The sequence below is a fragment of the Pelobates fuscus genome, chromosome 1 (genome assembly GCF_036172605.1).
Source record: "Pelobates fuscus isolate aPelFus1 chromosome 1, aPelFus1.pri, whole genome shotgun sequence".
Lineage (NCBI taxonomy): Eukaryota > Metazoa > Chordata > Amphibia > Anura > Pelobatidae > Pelobates > Pelobates fuscus.
In genome coordinates, this window is record NC_086317.1 from 256,487,417 (window position 1) to 256,513,060 (window position 25,644).

The 25,644-nt window shown below is 41.4% G+C and overlaps 2 protein-coding genes across 3 annotated transcripts in view; one reads left to right on the plus strand and one right to left on the minus strand.

The window, feature by feature from the left end:
• Nucleotides 1-1,112: 1,112 nt before the first annotated feature.
• Nucleotides 1,113-11,018, minus strand: PEX12 (peroxisomal biogenesis factor 12). 2 transcript variants are annotated; one of them, XM_063456645.1, is made up of 4 exons: nt 10,892-11,018; nt 9,809-10,009; nt 6,763-7,298; nt 1,113-2,883 (listed from the first exon to the last, which is right to left on the minus strand). In XM_063456645.1, the coding sequence occupies exons 2-4, from the start codon at nt 9,932-9,934 to the stop codon at nt 2,484-2,486; spliced, it is 1,062 nt and encodes a 353-aa protein (XP_063312715.1). In that variant the 5' UTR covers nt 9,935-10,009; nt 10,892-11,018; the 3' UTR covers nt 1,113-2,483. The 2 variants fall into 2 exon arrangements, with proteins under 2 accessions (XP_063312715.1, XP_063312707.1); XM_063456637.1 differs by having other exon boundaries at nt 10,875-11,018.
• Nucleotides 11,019-11,096: 78 nt separating this feature from the next.
• The window catches only part of AP2B1 (adaptor related protein complex 2 subunit beta 1), a 113,863-nt gene continuing 99,315 nt past the window's right edge, over nt 11,097-25,644 (plus strand). The window contains exons 1-3 of the mRNA XM_063456628.1: nt 11,097-11,209; nt 19,111-19,175; nt 23,768-23,873. Of these exons, the coding sequence (XP_063312698.1) occupies nt 19,139-19,175; nt 23,768-23,873 (143 nt within the window). The 5' untranslated portion in view covers nt 11,097-11,209; nt 19,111-19,138. The remainder of the gene's footprint in view (nt 11,210-19,110; nt 19,176-23,767; nt 23,874-25,644) is intronic.

Here is a 25,644-nt window from a genome sequence, read left to right on the forward strand (position 1 = left end):
GCATAGGTGGTTGCGTGTGCAAAAGTACCCTTAATTTAGTGGCAACATGAACTCTACGCAGTAGGTCCCCTTAATCACTGGCAGAGCAAAGGTATGCACATATAAATGTATTTTCTCTCATTCTAAAGTACAAAATAAATGCTAACTAAGGCAGCGCCCCCAACACACTGTTTACCCACATGATTGCTCACCAGGTGGTCCTTGATTAGGTGGGTTGAGCTCTTGGTGCTATAATAATGCCAACAATAAAACCCCCACATTTAGGGAAGCTACAGAGGTAACTATGTAACTTCGCTATTCCTTGATGCCTCAGACTTGCTCAGTGGTTTGTTTTTTTTCAGCAATAGTGTAGTGGTTAATTAATCCACATGCTTTGCCCTGTGTGTCATGCAGAGCATGTTAAAGGGACACTTCAGGCACCCAGACCACTTCTGCTCATTGGAGTGGTCTGGGTGCCAACTCCCACTACCCTTAACCCTGCAACTGTAAATATTGCAGTTTTTCATAAACTGCAATATTTACATTGCAGGGTTAACTCCACCTCTAGTGGCTGTCTATTAGACAGCCACTAGAGGTCACTTCCTGGGTTCTATCACAGGTTTCCTGTGCTAGAGCGTCGCTGGACGTCCTCACGCTGTGTGAGGACCTCCAGCGTCGCTCAAAACCCCATAGGAAAGCACTGAAATGATTTTTCAATGCTTTCCTATGGGGAGACGTAATGCGCATGCGCGGCATTTCCGCGCATGCGCATTAGGTCTCCTCGGCCGGTGAGCGAGATTAGTCTCGCCCACCGGCCGACGTAATCATTAGGAGGAGCGTCGCGGAGGCGGAGACAGCGGCGAGGGACATCGCCGCTGTCCCAGGTAAGTGACTGAAGGGGTTTTCACCCCTTCAGTAACCGGGGATTGGTGGGTGGGAGGGAGAGGGACCCTCCAGTGCCAGAAAAACGGATTGTTTTTCTGGCACTGGAGTTTCCCTTTAATTAAAATAAAAAGAAATTCGTTAAGGAATTTTTTTTTTTATATATATATATATATATATATATATATATATATATATATATATATATATATATATATATAGTATATCCAATAGCTAACTTTTGGTTGCCCTAAAATCTGGGAAATGTTAGTGAGTTTATGCACTCTAACTCAATATTAATGAAAAAAAAATTGTGTTTTAAACATGTGGATCTACTCTTCTGCTTTCCAAGCACAAATGTTTTTTTGTTTTTTATTATTAAATGGAAACTACTATTATCCTGTTTATCAACAGGCTTAAAGGGACACTATAGGCACCCAGACCACTTCATCTCATTGAAGTGGTTTTGGTGCAATGTCCCTGGCCCTCTTAGTCCTGCAATGTTTACATTGCAGCACCAACACTGCCTCTAGAGACGCTTCCGGGAGTTTACCTGACTTTGGGTTCCCTAAGTGACGACAGACATACTCACGCACTCCATGAGGACATCCAGCATCATTACCTCATACCCCATAGGAAAGCATTGATCAAATGCTTTACTGTGGGAAAGGCCTAATGCTCATGAGCATTAGATCCATTTCTCCCCCACCCCTCCAGCTCTGTCAGAGAAGGAGTGCAGACCCAGCACCAAGGGACATCAGCGCTGGAATTCAGGGAAGTGATTAAATGGTTTTTAATCCTTTCTAAACTTGGGGAGTGGGGGGGACAGGACCGGAGGGCACTATTGTGTTAGGAATACAGATTTGTATTCCTAACACTCTAGAATCTCTTTAACCCCTTAAGGACACAGGACATGTGTGACATGTCATGATTTCCTTTTATTCCAGACGTTTGGTCCTTAAGGGGTTACACATCTTCTTGACAAATTATGTCAGGAATGCTTAACTTTTTCATAAATTGGATAAATGTATTGGTAATAGAAATTAGATTTAATGATACAAGTTAAATGTCATCCATTATCCTAGTATTTTTCTTGGGTTACAAAGACCCCCTAGATAGGATAGTCCAGTCTCTCTCTTACGTATTCAGGTTTGTCATTAAACTGTTGCAATAAGAGTTTTAGTTCTCTGCATCTCTATTCCAGTAAAACAAACTTCGTATTGAGCATTTTTGTTTGCTTATTTCTTTTTGATTTGTCACTTCAAGCGCATTTCTTTTTAACCGGGAGAGGCAAATGGATTAGCAATACAGTTCTCATGTGCTGCCTACCTCCCTGGTTCTCACAGCTTACCAAATATAATTGCAGCAATAGGATAGTCTCATTCCTCCCTCAAAGTGACACCTCAAAGCTGAAGAATCACATTAATGTTAATAATAAAATTATGGGTCAAAGTTACCCACTTAGTCTGGAACACAGCATATCTGTCTAGTTTTCATCTTGTATTTTGCATTAATATGCCTATTACATTTACTCTAAAACCTTGCCCTGTTAAACCTATAAATCAGGGTTAGCCAGCAGTAGTCTATCAAGATGAAGTGGTCTATTTAGTTCATGCTGTGGTTCAACCATCAGGTGTATAGAGTCGGATGAGATGTTGAAGCTCAGTTGGATAGCCACTCACTGGACACCGCTGGTGAGTTTTAACATAGTAATATGCACATCGGTAGCAGAATACATATCCTGAGGTGCCCAGGGCCGTATCGTTGACTCGTATCTTGCGGCAAAGTGGGCACACAGTTTTTAACTTGGGCAAAAGAGGGGAATATGTTTCTAAGTCAAAATGTATGGGGGGAGGGGGAGCAGGCAAAGTACTCAAGGACTTGAGTGTGTCTTGGTTTTCTGCAGAGTACCACCACTCAAGAAACTGCAGGAAGAAGACGCCAAGTGATAAGCTGGAGGAGACAGACAAGGCTACACCACCAAGCACTTTCTTCATTGTGTCTTTCATGCGTTGACCCATGCTACAAAAAAAAAAAAAAAAAAGGCACAGGATTCAGCTGCAACATTTAGATAGACTAAAACACACATACACAAAATGTATTGCTTGAAATTGCAGTAGGTCATTTACTAAAGTGAGAATAGTCTGAAATGGAATTTCAAATTAAAAGATCAAAGTAGCCAAACATGAAGCAGAGCTGACTGGGAAATTTTTTCCAGTTTTGCTTCTTTTAGCTGTAAGGATATCCTCTAAGCATCAAAATAACTTTAGCATAATGAGGCAGGTTTAAGGTATAGATCATTTTAACTCAATTGTCTGCCGTTTAGGAGTTAAAGGGACACTATAGTCACCAGAACAACTACAGCTTATTGCATTTGTTCTAGTGAGTATAGTCATTCCCTTCAGGCTGTTTGCAGTAAACACTGTTTCCAGAGAAAATGCAGAGTTTACATTACAGCCTAAATATACCTCCACTAGCCACTTCTCATATGGCTGCTTGATGTGCTTCCTGGGGCAGTGGTGCACAATGCTGATTGCCAGGGCTGGCTCTGCCCTTGATCTGCCTGGACAATCTCAGCCAATCCTATGGGAAGCATTGTAATTGGCTGAGAGAATCACTTCTGATGAGGTCAGCCAAGGAGTCAGATCAGGGGCAGAGGAAACAGTTGCAGACTGGAATAAAGGTAAGACTTTACTATATTGGGGAGGGGGGGCGCAGATGGTGTTTTTTTAACACTATAGGGTCAGGAATACGTGTTTGTGTTTCTGATCCCATAGTGTTCCTTTAAAATACTTTTATTTGTGTTTATGCAGCCTTAGCCACGCATCCTCTGGCTGTGACTCATACAGCCTCCGTGAAAAAAAATGGTTTCATTTCAATCAGATGTGACATCACAGTGTGTTTGATTTACATGGTTTTTATCTCCTGCAAGCTCTTTAGGGCTATTTACAGAGCAAGAGATAAGACATTCTAAACTAAACACAATTTGCAATAAAGTAAATTTAAACATTAGTTCTCTCTTTACAAGGAAATGTGTATGGAAACTACGTATGCAAGTCACTTGCAGGTAAGATTGTGGCTAGGGCTTTATAAACAAAGTGACTCCTAAATGGCAAATAATTGAGCAATCAGACTGAGTTATACACCAATACCGCCCCATTAAATTAAAGTAATTTAGTTACTTACAGTGTTATCCTATTATTAAAGACCGTATTTCCGTTTATCCTGCTATCCTATGATTAAAGACCGTAGTGCAGTAGGTAATTCCCCTCTCCAAATGCCATTAGCAGCAGTAGAATGAGAATAAAGCAATATTCTGTGAACAAGTTTATTTTTCCCCAATTTTTAAATGCTATTAAAGATACCCTCTCAGCCTCACAAGTCTTTATGCTCCTTTTATAGTCTGTGGTGCAACAAGGATTATTGTCATTTACTGCACAACGTTGATAAAAAAAAAAAAAAAAAAAGTGTATTGCAGAAAATGTCATTTTCCCTGGTAATTTGATTTCAAGTAAAAAATAAAAAAAATCTTTGTATTTCTGCAAGATTGTACACTGTCATTGCTTGCCCAAGGCACTAAATATAAAGAAAGCTGAATTTGTCCAATGAACCAGAACAAAAATAACATGTAAATATTGCAGTATCTCAGAATCAATTTTTAATGGACTAACAGCAAATATTTGTGGGTGTTGCTACCTTTTACAAAGTGTAAATGAATAAAAATAAATAGTACTCTGAAATACCGCAGTATGCTAATATTTTTAAAATCTTGCATATGGTAAAAGCACTGTACTACAAAAAAGGCAAATATTACACATATGGTATAGCAATATGTTAAAAGCTGGTTATAAGCCCATGTAAACTTACATGAACTGTAAAAAATCTGATATGCACAGAAGGGATAAAAAAACTGAACAAAATCCAAGATAGAATCCCTGTGCTCACTGAACCTAGAGGGGTATCAGTTACACTTCGCTGACGAGAACCAAAGAAGGCCGATATGATAGCCAGGGTTGCTGCATATTTTTTATTTTTTTTTACATCAACTTACGTCAACTAGCTGGCATTTTGGTTCTGGACTGCCTTTATGGGTGAGATGAGTCTGATATGCAAATTGTATAGGTTCTCTCTGTACTGGCACAAGTGAACAGAAACATTTTTGAGAGTGTGGACTAACAAGGACAAGCTACTGACTGAGGTTTCTCTAAGCTTTATCTGTTTTAAGATTTCTCACAGTCTCTGTTTTTGTTGCAAATAAAGCACTTCAGCTTGCTTTGTGACCATTTAAAAGAGTGATGATTTTTATATATGGGTGCAGAAATGCCTCCCTGGTAGTTTAAAAGGACTAGAAGAAGAAGACACATAATACAAATACACTTACCTGCAAAACCAAACCAAGCAGATGAACTGCATCCTATGTCCCAGCAGCAATTTTGGATTTGATAATCTGTCAGACTAAACTGTTTAAATCTCCTTATAAAGCCCATATAAGCACTGTCATCTCCTTAATGATGAAAGAATGCAGGGCTTGACATATTTGTTTGGAATCTAGGAGCCAGCTAAAAACAGTTAGTAGCCAGTCATTTTCAATGAGAAAAATGCAATTATTAAAGGGCCACTATAGTCACCAGAAGCACTACAGCTTGATGTAGTTGTCCTGGTGGCTATATAGCCTGTCCCTGCAGGCTTTTAAGTGTAAACACTGCCTTTTCAGCGAAAAGGCAGTGTTTACATTGCAGCTTAGTAACACCTCTAGTGACAGTCACTCTGACGGCCACTAGAGAGTCCTGGGTCACTGCTGCGCCATGTTCAGGGTCTCCAAGCTCTGCATGGAGGTGCTGAATGTTCCTCGTAGAGATTCATTAATTCAATGCATCTCTATGAGGAGATGCAGATTGGCACATATGCTGCGCATGCACAAAATACTCCCAATGCTTTCCTGAGGGAAAGCATTGGCTTAGCTGAGATCTTAAAGCTTGATAATCTCAGCCATGGAGGTGGGACCAGCCGCAGCGAAACGTTCGCGGGGGGGAAGTGAGTAAAACACCTTCCTCGTGCGAACGGAGGGGGGCAGGTGCCTAAACGCACACACTCTGACAACAGGCTTGCACGCACACTGACAGGCTCATACACTCACTCTGACAGGCCCGCTCCCACACACACTCACTCTGACAAGCAGTCTGCTCACACACACACACACACTCACTGACTGGCTCACAGATGCTCACTCTGGCAGGCACACACACACTCAGACACTCACTCTGACAGACAGACACACACACACTCACATTTTTGTTTTTCATTGAAACCCACTCAGCCTCCCACCCTTTGCCTGGGGTCCAGTGGGGCTATTATCTTCCTGCGCATGAGGAGCATAGAGCCGCCTGTCCGGGCATTGTAGGCGGCAAGCGAGGGAGCAGTACTTTGCCTGCAGCTCAAATCTGCTCCCTCGCGCTCTCTGTAATGTCGGTGTGACGTCATATTCCGGCTACCAGCATCATTAAACAGCGCAAGGGAGCAGATTGGAGCTGCAAGCAATGTACTGCTCCATCGCGCGCCACCTACAATGCACCCATGGGTGGCTGGCTCTATGCTGCTCATGGCTCCAATATTGCCTGCAGAGCTGGCAAATCCCAGACACTGGGGAGAAATTTCTAGTCGCCATGTCGACCTGGTGCCTGGGATTTGTGGAGCCCTGGAATAAGGGGAGAACCCCAGATATTAAAAGGAGTGCACCCAGGGAGAGAGCTTTACAAGGGCTGTATAAACTGGGTCTGCAAAGAAATAGATGTTAAGCTGTCCTTTTTCCTAGGTGGGCTTTTTCAGATAAATAATATCTGGTGAGCATAAAATAACCTTAGGTTTTCACTTAAACTGCATTAGTTTTCTTCAACAACTTACCTCTCATTAGCTTGCCCTGATGATGTATTTGCTGTGGTCTTCTCCATGGCATGTAGATCTTCTAACGTTAATCTTGCCAGCTGTACTCCAGCTATCTTAAGTAGTGGAGAATGGTGCCTGGCATTCCAGAGAATATATCGTAGCTGGTAGAATAAAAACCAACCTTCCCAAGCAAATTTCACAAAGGGGTAAGTTACGAGGATAGCTTTATACCATCTTTTGCGGAGAGATGTTGTGTTGTGTATGGAGTAATCCTCTTCTTCCTTCAGCTTGTTCACAAACTTCTCCAGCTTCATCCGCAGGTAAGGTACAAGTACCAGAAGAAGCAGGGACTTCCAGTACTCCTTCCTTCTAAGAGGACGAAGGCCACTCTTACTTCCTTCTGTCATCCGCTTCAATCCATAAAAGTTTTCAGAGAATGAAGCTCTGGCCCAGGACAAGTAGTGCTGTTGTAGAAGTAGGTCCAGCAAGGTATAAAGCTCATCAAACCATCTCCACAAAGTGCCATAACGTGCAGGATTGGATTCTGCAAGAACCTGCCAAATAGAGATCATATAGCCATCCCTCAGAAAGCATGCATGGCAGAAGGCTTTGGACATTATTTCCAGCTAAACATAAACCTTTGTTGATATGCCTTTTAATTTGGAAAAAAAAAATAAACACAACACAAACAATTATTTTTACATATCGCATCTGCCCATCTGCACCAATTTGTTCGAAGCTGTCAAAAGGATTGTGATACAATGGATAATAATGTGTTAACTGCACCCACAATTTCTATAAAGAATGATGAAATAAAGAGAATGATTTAAGTGCTTGCAACACATGCTGTTTTTATTAAACTGAATTGTATGCCTGCTCTATTTATTTTCAAAAGAATGTGGTAGTGAAGATGTTTAGTAGATATGCCCCAATGAGAAATGCATCAATTTTTCATTGGGAGTATATCTAAAAACAGCTTGCAAAAGCTACAGATGTCATCCCTTCCAACCAAACCCAAACTTTCTGAAGCTGTCCAGCCACAGACTTCCCATTGTATTTCAATTAGAAGTCTTTGCGAAGCATGTGCTCTGAGCAATTACTGCCTCTTGAGTTGAGGGGACACTCTAGACCCCTAAAGTACTTTAGCTTGCTGAAAAGCTTTGTGTGTGAATGGTGTGTCCTCTTTTTCCATTTTACTAAAAGTGCAGATTTCACTAAAAATTTACACTTTTATGAATTAACATGAAAACTGCAGCTTTTTCAAGCGTTTTTAGATATGCTACTAATTAAAAATGCATAATTAAATGCATGCAATTTATTTATTGGGGTTATATCTGCTAAACAGTGATTTTTTATTTATTTTGAATTTGGGTATTGGAGTGTCACTTTAGGCAACCATAAGGTAACAAAACAAGTTGTCTGGTTGACAGTCTGGAGAATGTAACAAGGTTTGTTTATAAAAATGTCAATTTCTATTGAAATCTGCACTTTGAAATATGAGAAAAAGAGGACACGCACTGAAATGTCATTTTATAGTAGAAAGAAATATAATATTGATAGCATAGCTATGTTTTTTTTTTTTTTTTTTGAATTCACGTACTTAGAGGTAGGACTTCCATTTTAACTCACAGTTCACTATTTAGTGAATACACTCAAATGTAATCTACAGATTATTAAAGGGACACTATAGTACCCTGAGGGTGCCCCTTCAGCTACTCACCCTTTTCCCCCGCCGGGCTCCCTTACCTTTCCTCCCCCGCCGACGTCATCGGCACCGAATGCACATGCGTGGCACTGCCGCTTCGCGCATTCAAAGTGTCCATAGGAAAGCAATTTCCAATGCTTTCCTATGGACGCTCTGCGTGATTGAGGCATAATAAGCCTCAATCATTGCCAATGCGCCTCTAGTAGCTGTCCGGAAGACAGCCACTAGAGGCTGGCTTAACCCCAGATGTAAACATAGCAGTTTTTCAGAAACTGCTATGTTTACATCAGGCAGGGTTAACCCTAGAGGGACCTGACACCCAGACCACTTCATTGAGCTGAAGTGGTCTGGGTGACTATAGTGTCCCTTTAATATGTAAATAAAACAGATTTTTTTCAGTTGTTCCAAAAAGTTTATTTGTACACTTTCTTATAAAGTACTGGGAAAATGATCTTAAATGGATTATAGAAATTGTGGTACTCCGTATCTGAACTACACAGATGACGATCCAGATAAAGAAACATGACATCTCAAATCAGAATTAGTAAAGTAAGCTAAGTGTTAATATATATATAGCCCAGATACACAATAGACTGTGCTCCAGATACATTTCATACATTTTTCATACCAAGGTCATGTTTAAAGGAACACTTAAGGGTCAAGAACACAAACATGTATTCCTGATCCTATAGTGCTAAACCCACCATAAGGTGGCTTTCCCCCCCTTAGCCACCTTAAAGCAATTAAAACTCACCTTATTTCCAGCACTGCACTGGTCTACCAGCACTGGCCCCGCCCCCTTGGTGACATAATCACAATTGCCGAGTTTTAACCAATCCAATGCTCTCCCGTGGGGAAAGCATTGGATTGGCTAAAATTGGCAAGGGGGCGGGGCCAAACACTATTTTGGCCTATCAGCACCTCCTCATAGAGATGAATTGAATCAATGCATCTCTATGAGGTAAATCCAGCGTCTCCATGCAGACCGTGAAGACGATGAACGGCAGTGCTTCCTACTGTGCAGCACTGAGCCAGGAAGCACCTCCAGTGGCCTCTTGGAGGTGTCCCTAGGGGCAATGTAAAACACTGCCTGTTTGCATTAAAATGCCTGAATGCAATGATTATACTCACCAGAACAACTACATTGAGCTATAGATATTCTGGTGACTATAGTGTCCCTTTAATAAAAATTTCCATTTAAGCAAACCAGATTTCTGAACATTGGAATATACACTATAATTTAAGGAAAATCACTTCTTCTGAAATGAAAAGTAACTGTATAATCCAAGAGGGAGAACTGTCTGCTCATATGGTGCACACGTGTTTTCACCAACTCACCCATAGCAACATGTCACTAACCTTGACAACATGATGCAAAGCTGGCCTTACAGCTGCCATTAAACTCTCCTGGGCTACCACCTCAAAAATAGATGGACGATCATCTCCTGGAGAAGCTGTTGTGATGTGTGCGCCACGTTCTGCCATTTCCAGGATGTATTCTATAACTATTTTTTTCCAAAGCAGAGGCAGTATACAGAGAGTTTAACTTCACCAATTATCCTGCAGGATAAAACATAGAATGCAGTGTACTTCAGACCTTTTTACTAAATCCCAGTATATGTATAAGTCAATTTAATACCAGCATTAAATTCTGTATTTTACCTGTCCCCCCCACAAAGCTGAACTGAACATATCTTTCAGCTCAGCAATTTTAGTCTTAAAGGACAACTGTGAACTCAAAAAACGTTTTTTTTAAACATAATCATGTTTTGAAAGGAAATAGCTTTTTTGTGTGCAGGGAGTGAAACAGGGAACACCACAGAGACTAACTTTATATTGTCAAACACTGTCCGACCAAAAGGTGTGAGGATGAAGGATCCGGTCATATAGAAAAACGTATGGATACTTTTTTCTAATTATTTTTACACACACACACACACACACACTTATTTTTTATTCTAATTCTAAAAATAAAAAAGAGCACTCACTGGACTTTCTTTCTGTGTGAAGTTATTATTGTATTAATCCATAATACAGACAGTACATTAGACGTTTCAGTTTTCTCACTGACTTTAACACACACCACTTACAAAATCTGATGAAAGGATTATTTAAAACAAAACAGCTTTGAGGTAACAGTTGTCCTTTCTATATGCAGTTTCCCAGAGAATTCCTCATAATGTGCAGTTCAGTAATAATCCTGGACATGTCCCAGCACTATGCAATATATAATATAAGTGAGCCTTTGTTAGCAGTATACATACTCTCACACTTTATCAGACATGCTGACAGCCCTTTCAGTCTCCTGTTACAGTATAAAGGTCACTATACATGTGTTTCCAGCCGTATGTAACACACACACACAGACCTTTACATTATAACAGACGCCGTGTCAGAAGATAAAAGCTCCCACTCATTAATGTACCATCCCGTGCATCACACCTCCAGCTGGCTCCGAGATCCAGATCCCCAACACCTCACTGCAAAGCCCGTGTGCGCATTCCGAACGCTATAGCGCAGCAGAGAACTCTCACTTCCTCCGCTTGGAACGCAAAATGACAGCTGATAGACTTATCGCTTCCTGCACGTGGAACGCAAGATAATGCGTATTTCCGGTGTTTGGAACGCAGGTGGTTGTGCTGTCAGACCGCCGCTGGCTTTCCGTAGTCGCTCTCTGTGCAGCTGCTTCTTTCCTCCCGGGGCTCGTCCATTTCCGGTCTCATATTCCATCCAGAATCCGCTACTGAGCTCACTGGACCGGTGAGTCTGAACCACTAGGGCTCAAACCTTGGCATCCATTAGTCGGGCAGAGTGCTGGGCGTGGGGGGAACAGCATGTGGGCAATGAGAGCGCCCTGTGCTGGCCTTGCTCACAGATGTGGCCAGCTGTGATTTCTGGATTTTTACTGCTTTCCTTCATTCACTGGCTGAATGTCATACTGTAATATGGCCAGCCGCACCTATGTCTTGGGATGGTTTGTATAATTGGTTTCTCATGCCTCCCCAATGGCAAGCAATCCAACAAGAATTGCAAATATGGAAGCACATCATTTCTCAAAATGAGAAGTACTGCCTTGTCCATTGTGGCATTGCTACTTGCAGCCTTTGGAGTTGGTCTGGGAGGTATGAAAGAACAAACAGAATAGACAGCTATATAGTGTAGTATGTCTAATAATGCACGTTGGGTGAGTAGATACATTTACAGTCACTATTCAATGGTTTCCAGTGAATACATTGAAATGGTTTAATCCCCACTCTTGGATATATTGAGGTCCTCATTGGGTGATATCTGGATAAGAACAGAAATAGATTATATAGTGCTAATTAGAACAGGAATAAAATATATAGTGCTATAACCCCAGGACGCTTCTCCCTTCTTTACATTTGTACATCCTATTTTTGACTGGAGAAGAGACTACGGTTTGGGTTGCTTTAGCTTCCTTCATCATGCCATTGACACACCTTAAGCATTAGAAACCTACCATTTTTATATAGATTTTATATAGTGCAATGCTGTAATATAAAGGGGTGTTTAACAATAAGCAAGGCACATTATTACCATTGATGATGAGTGAGAGAAATAAGCCTGGCAGCAGCATTAATTATGGACTGTAGACGCTGTATGGTTTCTCAAGAGACAAGATAAGAGGGGATTAATAAATGCAATAAATTACAAGAGCATGTAGAATCTCATAAACCCTTTTTGGGTAAGAACGGGCAGTTGCGGGCAATGCATTTAAAGGAACACTCCGGTCACCATAACAATTTAATCTAAATTCATTACCGGTTAAACCCCAAAGGCTGTCTCAAGTGGTGGTCTCCAAGCCTCCCAGGCAACATCCAGCTTCAGGAACGGAATTACAAGAAGCTGCTGGTAAGGCTGCAGCGGTCAGCTGACGCTCTAAGCCAATCAGTAGCTCCCCATTTATAAATAAAGGTACGTACTGATTCCAAAAGAATTAATAAGTTTGCCAAGAGAGTCAGTGTAAATGTAAAACAGAAGGGGTCAGAGCATTGGGGGACGCCAACTGAGATAACACCTCCCATGTTACCAGAAAAGGTGACACTGAGGGTCCGTTTAACCCCTTAAGGACCAAACTTCTGGAATAAAAGGGAATCATGACGTGTCAGACACGTCATGTGTCCTTAAGGGGTTAAAGAAAATTATGAAAGGATAGTGTTGACAAGGCCTAGGTTGTGCAGAGTTGGAAGAAGTTAAGTATGATAAACCGTATAAAAGGTGACCGCTCTAGAATAATTTTTATGGAGTAGTGGCCATAGGATTTAGCCATGATCTTTAATTACTTTATTTAGAGCAGTCTCAGTAGATTTTTTTTTAATTTTTCCAGTTTGGCTATTTGGCAAAAAAAAGCAACATTGTGCAAGCTGTTTTTATCTGTGAAACATTTTGCTAGGCTGTAATATTCACTCAGTTTAGTGGAAACCATGAACAATGTAGCATCTCTACTGCTGAACTTAAAGGGACACTCCAGGCACCCAGACCACTTCTGCCCATTGGAGTGGTCTGGGTGCCAACTCCCAATACCCTTAACCCTGCAAGTGTAATTATTGCATTTTTTTTTTTATAAACTGCAATAATTACCTTGCAGGCTTTACTCCTCTAGAGGGCCACTAGAGGGCACTGCCGTGTATATAGCACAGCTGTGCTAGAGCGTCACTGGACCACCTCACGTTGTGTAAGGACCTTCAGCGTCGCTCAATTCCCCATAGGAAAGCATTTTCAATGCTTTCCTATGGAGAGCTCTAATGCGCGGGCGCGGCATTGCCGCGCATGCGCATTAGGTCTCCCCGGCCGGCGGGCGGGATCAGTCTCGCCCACCGGCTGACGTAAGGAAGGGGAGGAGCCGCGGCGACCCGAAACCACCGTCGAGGGACATCGGCGGGGGTATCGGGTAAGTGACTGAAGGGTTTTTCACCCCTTCAGCAACTGGGGATGGGAGGTGGGAGGGACAGGGCACCTGCAGTGCCAGGAAAATTGATTGTTTTCCTGGCACTGGAGTGTCCCTTTAACACTCTTCACCATTATAAATAGTAATACACCGTAACAAAAAAAGTCTGTTTCACAAGGTGCTGTTTTGTTTAAAAACGATAATTTATTTAAATTGGTTTAAAATCATTGTTTTTTTTTTTTAATTCTTTATTTTTTCTCATTCTGCAAATATGACAGGTATATGAGTTACATTGGTTGACATATCATTAGCATAGAATAGGTTACAATACGCATATATTTCACAGTCGCCAAGTATGCAGAATGAGGGATTTTTGTTTTTTTGCATGTGCATGCATTAACTAAAGCATATATAAACAGGACATAATCAATATATTCCGAAATTCTAGTCTGCTTTGAAATGCAGTGTGTTGTTACGATTACAGGTGCAAAACAAACGGCATGAAGGTAATATGTGTGAGGATTTTTGCTTAAGGCGCTCGTGTGGTAAAATGAAGGTTATCATCAGTATATGCAGGCTTAGGTCTGAGATACTACCGGTACGGTCGTTAAGTACAAAGTGGTCTGTGGCAGTCGGGTGTGTAGACGTTGGTGATTATGACCGTTGGGGTGACGTCTCAGTGCCTGCCTGTTTGGGTTGTAGTGGAAGCACCATGAATCAGTAGATTCAGTAATGTGGTCAGCGTTAGAGAGTAAACTAAAGACAAATATAAGTAAAGGAGAATATAAGACTGTGTCTCCTCAGTCATGTGTATGGCCTGTCTGGGGGCTGGTAAAACGTGCGAGAGATGCCTCGCTGGTCTGTGGGCCGTGGAAGCGCGGTGAGCGTCCGAGTTTTGCTGTAGGTGAGGACCTGATGGTGCGATAGCTGGTTCTGTCTCTAAGAGATAATGTATATGCCTTGCCTAGCGCCTAACAGATGCTGTAATTATTAAAGTAAAGAAAATAAACAATAAAATAACAGAAACTTCTAATAACGGGTAACAGTTCTGAAGTGACAGTAGTTAAGGGTCACAGTCCTTCATAGAACGCTTTTGCCTCCCCCCGTCCCTTCCCATCCACAAAGTTGTTGTCCCTTGGGGTGATTTTCTCCCGTGTCCTAGGCACTCTTGTGCCTGTGAAGAGGGGGGGGGGGGGGAGTACTGCGTAGGGCGTTGGATTTTGGAGCCAGTCCATTCCTGGGGCACCTCAGCCGCAAGGTCCGGTTCCCGGCAGACGCCCGGTGTGGAGTGAGTTCCACTGCCTCTAGGTGGTGGCGCGGTTAGAGGGCGCTGCCGCTGAGGTCCGGGGCTCGAACACCACCGTTGTCTGTGGGTTCCATTGATGCCGGTTCTTGGTTGCCTTGGGTAGGTTGTCTTGGGCCGATGCTGTTCCGATGAGGCCCAAATTTTGTAGGATAACCGACGCCTCCTCCACGTCTTGGGCAGTGTGAGTCGCTTCCCCATGAAAAATAGTTAGGGACCGCGAGGGATGCCAGCGGTTGCGGATATTGCGCTGCTGCAGTATTGCCGTGAGCCGTCGAAATTCCCTGCACCAGGCTAGGGTACTGCCGGACAGGTCGGCATAGAAGCTGATCTCCATTTCCTCGAATCGGTATGGGAGCTTATCTCTGGAAGCCGCTATCAGCGCCATTTTGTCTTTCGTGTGTCTAAACTGGACTATCAAGTCCCTTGAGGCTGTGGAGGGTGCTTTTAACGATTTGGGCACTCTGAATATTCCCTCTACCTCCAGGTTTTTAGCTTGTCTTGAAGGCAGCAGGGCCGTTATCAGGCGTCTCACCATGTGTGGGAGCTCCACTTCGGGGACGGTATCTGCGATCCCCCGTATCCTGAGGTTATTTCGCCTTCGTGAGTCTTCCTGGGCCACGAAGCGGCGTTCGTATATCAGGTTTTGCTTTTGCAGTTCTTGGACTGCCGTTTGCAGGGATGCTATTTGTTTAGTGCTATCCGTGGAGGTTTTTTCTAAGTTTCCAAGGCGGTCTGTCAGGCCCTGTATGTCTTTACGAATAGAGGCCATATCAGCCATGAGGTTTCTCTGTAGATCAGCTAGGAGCTCTTTCATGACGGCCGTTGTCACCGGAGCGGTGTTTGGGTTCGGCCGTTGTGTCGGCGGTGCGGCCGCCTGTGTGGGTAAGTACCCCTCGCCCAAGTCAGTGGACTGGTCGTCGGAGAAGTCCGAGCAATCTCCCATGAGGGCCGCCATCTTAGACTCTTGCATGCTGTTTGCCTGCCGCCACATGTCGCCGATGGTCATCCCTTCACGGGGTTTATCGGGTCTCATTTTCTTGTTTTTCTTTCCCATGGTATGGAGTGTGGCTTGGGGCTTTTCCAAAACCCTGAAGTGCCGGTGGATAAGGCTGTAAAACGCCGATTTGGGCCTTTGATTCCAGGAGCTCAGGAATCGTGCGACCTCTTGCTTTGGCAGTTAGGCTCCGCCTCCGTTTAAAATCATTCTTAAAACAAAAAACAGACTTTTGCAAAAGAGACTCACATTAGCTCTATGAAAGGTCCATTAGGAATAAAATAAAGTGCTTCATGTGAACATACTTCTTCAGTATCAAAAGATCACAAGAAACACGTTGATTTTCTCCCTGGTAGAAATTTCATGGAGCTAATGTGAGTCTTTTCTGCCAGAGCCTGTTGTTTGTATTGGAGAATGTTTTTAAACAGCTCAAAATAAATATTTCATTTTAAAGGAAAACTCCACACCCATAAAGCACTTCAGCTCTACTTAGATCTCAGACCATCTCCTTCACAGACCTCAGAACAGACATGCACTTGCTGGCATGTGCACCCAGATTCAGATGCTTCTCAATGAGAAGCCTCTGATTGGCTCTTTCCTAAAGAAGAGACTGCTAGTCTCTTCTAGTGCAAAAGGGAAATGGCTTGCAAAGGATGCCTGTTTATAATAACTTCAGCTTTTGCAAGCTCTTTTAAGATATAACCCATAATAAATAAATGCATGGAAAAAAAAAAGTATTAATTGAGGGAATATATGCTAAATAGTGAATTTTATTTAAAAATATATATATATATATTTTTTTTTTTTTTTAAATTCTTTATTTTTACTGTGCAGGTGAGTACAAGGAATCAACAAAACGCCACAACAGCGTCTTGCAAGATATACACTGGCACAACAGTGGCATGAGAGACTGCACATTTTTTCTAATCATAACAAGCTTGGTTAAAACAGTTGTATCGTTAGCGTGAAGGTAAATAAAATGTAGCAAGATAACTGTCATTCAACAGGGCTAAAACGTCAATGGTGTTAGGTCTACATGTGAAATACAAAATAGTTAGCTGTATTTTGACGGTCAAACCCAGATTAGGTTCATTATCAATATTAGGTTACTGTAAGCTCAATTAAGGTTATCCACCAGGGGGCAGCAGAACGCCAGGCATATTTGTATGCCCAGATAGCTTAGTTAGAATAGGCAGAGAGCTTAGAACACATACCACATCACATTGCAAATTTTTCAATTGAAACAAATCAAAGTAAATGTCTCAAAGCAAGTTTAAGACGTAGGTTAAAAGGCAATTGTTCTAAACAGTTAACAGTGTAAACTTAACAAGTAGTGATACAGGAGCCGTCCCCGACACTGTAGTATTACAGTGTGGGAAAGTCTGCTTTGCTGTCTGGGTTCAACCTATGCCTGCAATGCCAATCCGTTGGTATTGTGTGCAATATTCCTTCGAGGCAGGGACTGGGGCAGTGTCCTGAGAGGTAAGTGTCAGCATCAGCATCTCACCGAGAAATCCTTTGGGCTGCTGCTTTTGTTTGGCGCATGGAGTAGATAGGCAGAGGGTTGTGGCTGATCTGTGCACCCTGGCTCGGTAGCTATTCCCCTTTTTCACTGGCTTAGCTGTAGTAGCGCTATGCTGTGTCATTCGGTCCTTCCCTCGCCTTGGGTAATCAGAGGGTCGTGGAGGTATCCGTTTACGGCGGATGATCCTCCGTTTGTGCTGCATGTGCAGGGAGGCAGTGTCTCGGGGTGCTGTCCTCTTAGGTGGCGTTGACGCCATTGCTTTGGCTCTGCTTGTCTGCTTCGGGCGGTTAATGCCCCTCTGTCTCTCCCTCCGCTTTGTCATATTGCCGGTTAATTGCTCCCGTGGTGTATTTGCCATAATCGGGTGCTTCAGCTGCGTGTGAGAGGGTGTGTGTTGTCGCTTTGCCAATGTAGCTAGTTTCAGGGCAGGTGATGGGTTCCTCTCTCCCAATCTCTCCCAAAATTTCTGGCATACCGCCTCAAATTTAGCCTGGAAGGCCACTGACCATTCTTCGGCTGTCTGTGCCGGTGGATTCGCGGCACTGCCGGCGGCCATCTTGGCTTGGCCTCGTGGGGTCACTTGGTCGGAGTTGCTCTTATAAGTGTCCCAGAGGTGAGTGCTTACCATTAGCTGGTGGACCGGGATGACCCCCGCCGGTCCAGAGGGGGGGAAGCAAGAGCCCACCGCCAGATACCCGGCATGGTGTTGCAGCTGGGGAGCGGCCGTCTCCCCTGCGCCTGCCATGCTTGAAGGCCTCACCATGAGTTTAGCTCGGTTCTTCGCTTGAGAGGTATCGTTCTCCTCACTCCGATATCCACTCTTGAATGGTGGCCTTATAATCACGATTGTGTGCCGGTGTGGCAGTGAAATTCAGCTTTAGGTGCCAAGTTTAGCGGGAGCTGCTGAGATAAGCGTCTTCACAGTTCCGCGGTCAGGCCCCGCCCCCCTTAAAAATATTTTTGAGTGGTCCTTTAAAGACAACAGCCTCTTGTGAAGTATTGTACACTTTATTGTTACTGTGTAATAGTGTTAATAAATCTGACTGCAATTTTCTCACAAAAACATGGTCAGCTAATATTTCTTTGGGTTTGATGTCTCAAGGTGCATTCAGTTCCCAGCCACCAACATTTCACCAGTGAGGTGCAATGTTTTAACCTAAATTTGTTTTTGTTTTTGCTGGCCTACAAAGAATAGGCGAATGATCAAAACTTGGAGCTTTAATGAGCTATCCAAAAATAAGCTTGTTTATGTCAGCCAAGGAGGTGGTTGTGGAGGAAGGGCCAGCGCTGGCACATGGAAATAAGGAAAGATTTTTTTAAGAAGGGGTGGGGGAGCAACCTAAATGGTGTTTTTAACACTATAAGGTCAGGAATACATGTTTGTGTTTCTGACCCTATAGTGTTCCTTTTAATTAATTCGTTTTTATGGATACATCATTCCTCTGAAGTTGATCTGCTCAATTCCCTGCCATTTAGGAGTGCAGATTTTAAGCTTCGCACTCCTCCCCTTAAGAATACTGAAAAAAACTTGTTGCAATGCTTATTTGACCCCCCCACACCCCACAAAGGGCTCTATTCTTTGCATAACTTGTGTAGGATAGAGCTTCCTTTTAGACACATCAGCTTTTGCTGTTCAAAAATATATATATTTAAACATTTGGTTATGCATCTTATTCTAGCCTGGGATACATTGTAAATAATGGGAATCCCATGACTCTTGTGAAGCATGATTGTGTAGCAAAGGATGCTTAGGGTAATCCATTTTGTCAGTCTAATAAATGACACCATCATCCTATAAAATTTGCACCTATACAGATTTCTTTAAATATATTTAAGCTACAATTAAATCTTTTATAGTCTTCATAAATATTAATGTAGTTTGTTTTTTTCCTCTTTTTTTATTTATTTTTTTTTCTCCTCTGTTAAGGTGATTTGAAGAAGAGACAGAGTGAGCCATGACCGACTCAAAGTATTTCACCACCAACAAGAAAGGTACGTTTTTAGTTAAAGGTCTGGGTAGAGTGTCCCTGTCCCCCTTCATTGAGAAATTGCATTATTAACACAGCCACTAGAGGTGCTTCCTGTAGTTTTACAGAGTTTGACACAATGCTGGATGTCGTCACAACCTTCATGAAGACTTCCAGAGTGTGTAGGGAACTGCACTCACTCCCATCAATCTGAGCCAGGATGCTTAGCTGTACCAGAACCAAACACCAGATTCCCATAGAAGTAGTATAGTAAAGGGAAGAGTTCCAGGCACTTTATTAGAACCACAGCAACGTTTCGACCATCTTCAAGCTTGAAAAATACTAAGATGGTCAAAACGTTGCTGTGGTTCTAATAAAGTGCCTATTTTGAACCAAGGAGTGCCTGGACCTCTTTACTTTACTATAAACCTTCATGAAGATGTCCAGTGTAAGAGAAAACACCATAGGAAAGCAATGAGATAATACTTTCCTATGGGGAAGGCCTAATGTGCACGCAGCACTTGCCACACATTTGCATTAGGTCTCCCCCATCAGATCACATCTGAAGAGGCAGAGCGTGACCCAACACCTAGGGACATGAGCTCTTGAATCAGACAAGTGATTAAAGGTTTTTTTTTTTTTAACCCTTTATGGGGAGGGGGGGGGGGGTGGAACCACACACACACACACCAGAGAGCACTATAATTGTTAGGAATACAACTTTGTATTCCTAACAGTATAGTTTTTCTTTAAAGCAGAGTCAACACTGCTAATTAGCTTAAATGATTTATATTTGACCACTTTAAAAGACAACTGTGATGCCCAAAACTACTTTTGCTCTTTGTAAAAAGCGTGTAATCCTATCTATACATTGTGCTAGTAGTTGGTTAGCAAATATATAGATTGGGAGAAAAAAACTATTTAAAAACTGGTTTTGCTCCCACCTGTCAATCAATTCTTCGTCATAGAGTCGATCCCAAAGACTTAATTGATAAAGAGAGCAGAAGAGACTACCCACAGGTAGTCTTTTTGCTTGCCCCTCCATTGCAACCACAGTGCATGCACTGTAGTTGCTATGGTAACTCTCTGGCCAGCACTTCTAGCAGTATACCAATAGAATGACTGACGCTATTCCGTTCGTACGCCAGCATGCTGGCAATGAAGCCAGCATGTCGATGTCATGGAAGAGGTTTGGGTAATTGTTCGAAAGCAGGGCAAATCAGTGAAGAGCAGAAGGCAGACTGGATGTGGCTGTTACATAAGTGTAGCAGTGTAGGGGGAGTGGAGAGTCACATAAGTCAGTACAATACATCCAAGCAAGACATAATGCGCTTGTTAGTGTCTGATGGTTAGCCAAGTCAGACCTTCCTGTGGTTGTTTCCGAAAACCTGTTATGAACAGTTTACCCTGTTGAAGGGTTCTCTTTTTTTTTTTAAAAATTTTTTCCAGAAATTCAAAGTGAATTTCAAATTTAAGGTAACATTTTGAAATTAACTTCATGTCACTTTGAGTTCCTGGGAATTCTTATTTTAATGCGTAACCCTGTGTATATCTTCAGCATGAAGCTATGCCGGTATCTGTGCAGATAATTGACAAGTGGATGGAGGGTCTTTTTAGATTTAATTCAAAATATTTACATTTCCTAGTTGAAAGAATGGGTAATTTTCTTCTGGAATAAAATTTTCAAAGAACAGATTTCTATTGGGATATCTTGTATAAACACAAAGGTCAGATTCTACTGTACCAGTCACACCTAGAGGAAGAACAAGCAAGCAGGATTTTGATGACAAACCTAGACTTTAACTATATATGTTTAAAGCCAAAGGCAATCAACCTTTTTGAGAATCCTCGGGACAGACTACTGTCTGATTAATCGACCAAACACAGAACATTTTCTACCTAGTTAAAGTTGATCATTGCAGTCAAATAGTAGCCCAAATTGGCATAAATTGTAGACCAATTTTTTATTTTTTTAAACTAATAAATACTAAAGATTACACTTTGGTATTTATTAGTTAAAAATACATACTTTATTGAGTATATGTGCACTATATATATATATATATATATATATATATATATATATATATATATATATATATATTAGTAAACGATAATCAGCACTCCCAGGTATTTGTAGAAAAACTTCTATTTATTCCAAATGTCAACGTTTCAGTTCCTCTAGGGAACTTTCATCAGGACAGCAAGCAACAATGGTTGTTGCTTGCTGTCCTGATGAAAGTTCCCTAGAGGAACTGAAACGTTGACATTTGGAATAAATAGAAGTTTTTCTACAAATACCTGGGAGTGCTGATTATCGTTTACTAATATTGAATAGTGCAATCGAGCACCGGGTCACTAAAATTGTAAGTAGGAGTGCAAGGTTTCTCTTTTTGTTTATATATATATATATATATATATATATATATATATATATATATATATATATATATATATATATATATATATATATATATATATATATATATATATATATATATATATATATATATATATAAAAAGACAAAAAGCCTTGCACTCCAACTCACATCAATACGGACCCGGTGCTTGATTGCACTGAATGGATACAAGCGAAGAAAAATCAGCACTCCCAGGATTTATCCAAAGTGAAATGTTATTTCTTTATTCCAACAGTCAACGTTTCAGTTCCTCTAGGGAACTTTCATCAGGACAGAATACAAAATACAAATAAAATCAATCGAATTAAATAAGGGAAGTAATCAGCTTTACTCACAGTTCAGGTTTGTAAGGAATCAATCAACCTATCCTCTGAGCTTCTGGGCGGGTGCAGGGCGGTTCAATGGAGCTAAGCGCGCGTTCAGTCTACTTTCTGATTGCCCGCGTCCTCCATCACTATGGAGGTGGTAACAGACAACAACAATTACTACAAAAAGAGACTTGGTGGATCCAGAAATTGGGGACTTTGGCTCCTAATGGCTTAAATGAGAAACTTTCATATATGTCTTTTCTCTGATACTATATGCGCTATAGAAAGCCTAAGTACAGGCTAGTTAGGGATAACATATGGGAAGAATATGGTAAAAGAATTGGGTTTTCCTTTATTTTAAATTTCATCATTTTTGGATTGATTCCAATTTTTAATTTTTTGAGAGATCAAAAATAGTTCATTTTAGTAATCTGGAGAGCTCCAGTTATGATGGGGAAGGAAATAGAAATCATGTTGCACTGTGCTCACTACGAATAGTCGAAGAGCATATAGAGAAAGCACCTGACTCATACTCAAAATAATCCTTCTGTCTTTTTTTTTCACTGAACAGGGTTAACACAATGCACAATATTGGATGCTCCCTTATAGGAGTTTACAGCATGTTCACATTAGTACACATATTTTTGAATACTGTATATCATTTTAAAATATGATGCAGCATCACTTTAAACTATGACATTAACAGTAATTTGCTTTCCACACTTCACGTTTTGACAAATTTTTGGATTTGTACACTTATTTTTACAGACACAGTAATATATTAGTGTCACATACTACAGAGATCACTAACTGTGATCTTTTTCAGTAGTTATAAATAGTTTATACAGATTTTTTTCACCATATGTGGACTTAGATTTTCTGGATATAGATGTATATTTAGATGAAATTTGGAGTATTGTTGGTAATTTTCCAATGTATCAGTATGTCACTTTAATTATGGTCACTGTGTTTTCAGCCGTTTTAAGGCTATTGATGCACCTGATATATGGAGGTTTTTTCCTATTGAGGAAGTTTTATTCATGTTTCCCCGGAAAGAGTGAGTCTAATAATGTAGAAATTTTAATTTTGAGTGCTCTCCTGCCTCCGAGCGAGTGATAGGGCGCAGAGGACGTTTGCATCTGCAAGTACGCATGCGCCCGACGTCTCCATGGTGATGGAGGACACATGCGTCCGACGTCTCCATGGGGATGTAGGACGCGAGCGATCAGATAGCAGAGGAAGACTTGATTAAGCAATCGCGCATGCGCCCGACGTCTCCATAGTGATGGAGGACGCAGGCAATCAGAAAGTAGACTGAACGCGCGCTTAGCTCCATTGAACCGCCCTGCACCCGCCCAGAAGCTCGGAGGATAGGTTGATTGATTCCTTACAAACCTGAACTGTGAGTAAAGCTGATTACTTCCCTTATTTAATTCGATTGATTTTATTTGTATTTTGTATTCTGTCCTGATGAAAGTTCCCTAGAGGAACTGAAACGTTGACTGTTGGAATAAAGAAATAACATTTCACTTTGGATAAATCCTGGGAGTGCTGATTTTTCTTCGCTTGTGTGTGTGTGTGTGTGTGTGTGTGTGTGTGTGTATATATATATATATATATATATATATATATATATATATAATTTTTATTTTTTTTTATTTTTTTTTACATTAAGCACTTTTTTGTAAATAATAAGGTTTTTATTGAGTTTGGATAAAGACACTAAATATGTTTTGGTATATACCATTGTTTGGTATATCATTCTTTTAACTGTGTGTAATTTATGTAACTAGTTTACAAAGCACACCAGAATTATTTAGAAAATATAAATCAATGTAATCAAGTGAGTGTGCGTGTCTGTAGAGTAATATTATTGTGTCTGTTTCCAGGAGAGATCTTCGAGTTGAAGGCAGAGTTGAACAATGAAAAGAAGGAAAAACGCAAGGAGGCTGTGAAAAAGGTTATCGCAGCCATGACCGTGGGCAAAGATGTCAGGTATCTGTGTTTCCTGATTATTCTTTATAATCTAATCTGTAATATAATGTAATGATCCTCAAGAATGCTTCAGCTAGTGTTTAGTCATCCTTCCAGCAGGTCAGTATAAGCACAACATTTCATTATTCCCTGCACACATATTCCGCTATGAGAACGGCTTGTAACAGCAATTATTTGTAAAAATCTATAGCTATAACATAACGACTCAAATCACAGACACTGCAAAGTGTCTGTTTGATTTGTCCAACATGTGTGTGCAGTGTCCAGATATGGTTTTATGGGATAATCTAAGACCCTATAGACCAACTTGCAAGACTCCTGATTAGTGGCGCCTCTTCCTGGTGAGGATTCGGTCTGCCTGAAGTGGTAGCTAGTTTCTCTAAGCTGTGCTGCTTCAGGGTCTTTAAAAATCATATTGTTACTGCTCGTACAGAAATATTCTAGCAATCATTTTATTTATTTATTTTAAATCATCACTCAAGTTATTAAAGGGATTCTGTAGTGCCAGGAAAACAAAAACGTTTTCCTGGCACTATAGGCTCCTGCAGTGCCCCCCTCCCTCGCGCCTATTCTCCCGCAGCGCTTCAGCCACTTACCTGAATCTAGCGTCGATTTCCCTTGGTGCTGGGTCAGGCTCCGCCCACGTTTGCTTTAGGATTTCCCCATAGGAAAGCATTATTTAATGCTTTCCTTGTGGAAAAATCTGATGCTGGAGGTCCTCATGCAGAGTGTGAGAACGTCCAGCGTCAGATAACGGTCGTTTCAATTTCGGAAGTCCCTCTAGTGGCTGTCTAGTAGACAGCCACTAGAGGAGGAGTTACCCCTCAGAGGTAATTATTGCAGTTTCTCAGAAACTGCAATAATTACCACTGTAGGGTTAAGGGACATGGGTCATTGCACCCAGAGCACTTCAATGAGCTGAAGTGGTCTGGATGTCTACAGTGTCCCTTTAACAGAAATGTTGCAATACATATATAGTTGGAATGTGATTTAAATATACAGACACCCCTACGTTTATGCACACACAAAATTATACATTATGAAGATTACCCCAGGTTCACATTTGAGCTACAAGTCTTGTGGCTGTTAATGAGTAAGTATGGATGCCAGACAGATGCCCCATTGAGCTCATTGGATGACTGACCGTGGCAAAATTAATGTGTGCTTTGCGGAGTTCATATTGCTGGGAAGGCAGTGATTACCTCCAATCCGTTAGAGATGGGAGGAAGCTCGGCTGCTTTATGAAGTAACTGCCCAGTATGAAAAAGTTGGTGGGAAGCAAAAGCATATAGAGCTTCCACATGCAGTTTGTGCCTTGTGACCCCTGATATTCCATTGACAATTTTTATTTGTGCCAGGTCACAAAGCTTAGCAAGGACGTTGCAATGCTTTATCATATCAAGGGTGGGGTTTTTGTGTGCTTGTGAATATAATACATATAATATATCCCATCTCTGAAAGAAATTGAATTTCTTTAGAGAGGTATGGTCTGAAATGACTTACTGTATTAACAGCTATCTGTCATTTTACACTACTACAACTAATCAGACAGGCCTCCGCCAATCTACAGTGGCTAAAGGCAGCTGTCAGACAGTTTTAAGCTAGTTTTGCAGCTATCGTGACATGGGCCCGCATTTTTACATGATATTGATTTAGGGTTCCTATTTGGGATCCTCACTATTGATTACGAATATGACTTGATGTCAGTGACTTAAGGAGCCTTCATGTATAGTGCTTAATACAGTGTTATTTCCGATTGTTTATATTGGAG

Excerpts from the sequence above, each read along its gene's own strand:
- PEX12 (XM_063456645.1), bottom strand. The coding sequence starts at position 9,934 with ATGGCAGAACGTGGCGCACACATCACAACAGCTTCTCCAGGAGATGAT. Across the intron at positions 7,299-9,808 it reads CTTTGCATCATGTTGTCAAG|GTTCTTGCAGAATCCAATCC; the intron begins GTTAGTGACATG and ends TCTATTTGGCAG. Across the intron at positions 2,884-6,762 it reads TCAGGGCAAGCTAATGAGAG|CATGGGTCAACGCATGAAAG; the intron begins GTAAGTTGTTGA and ends TTTTTTTTGTAG.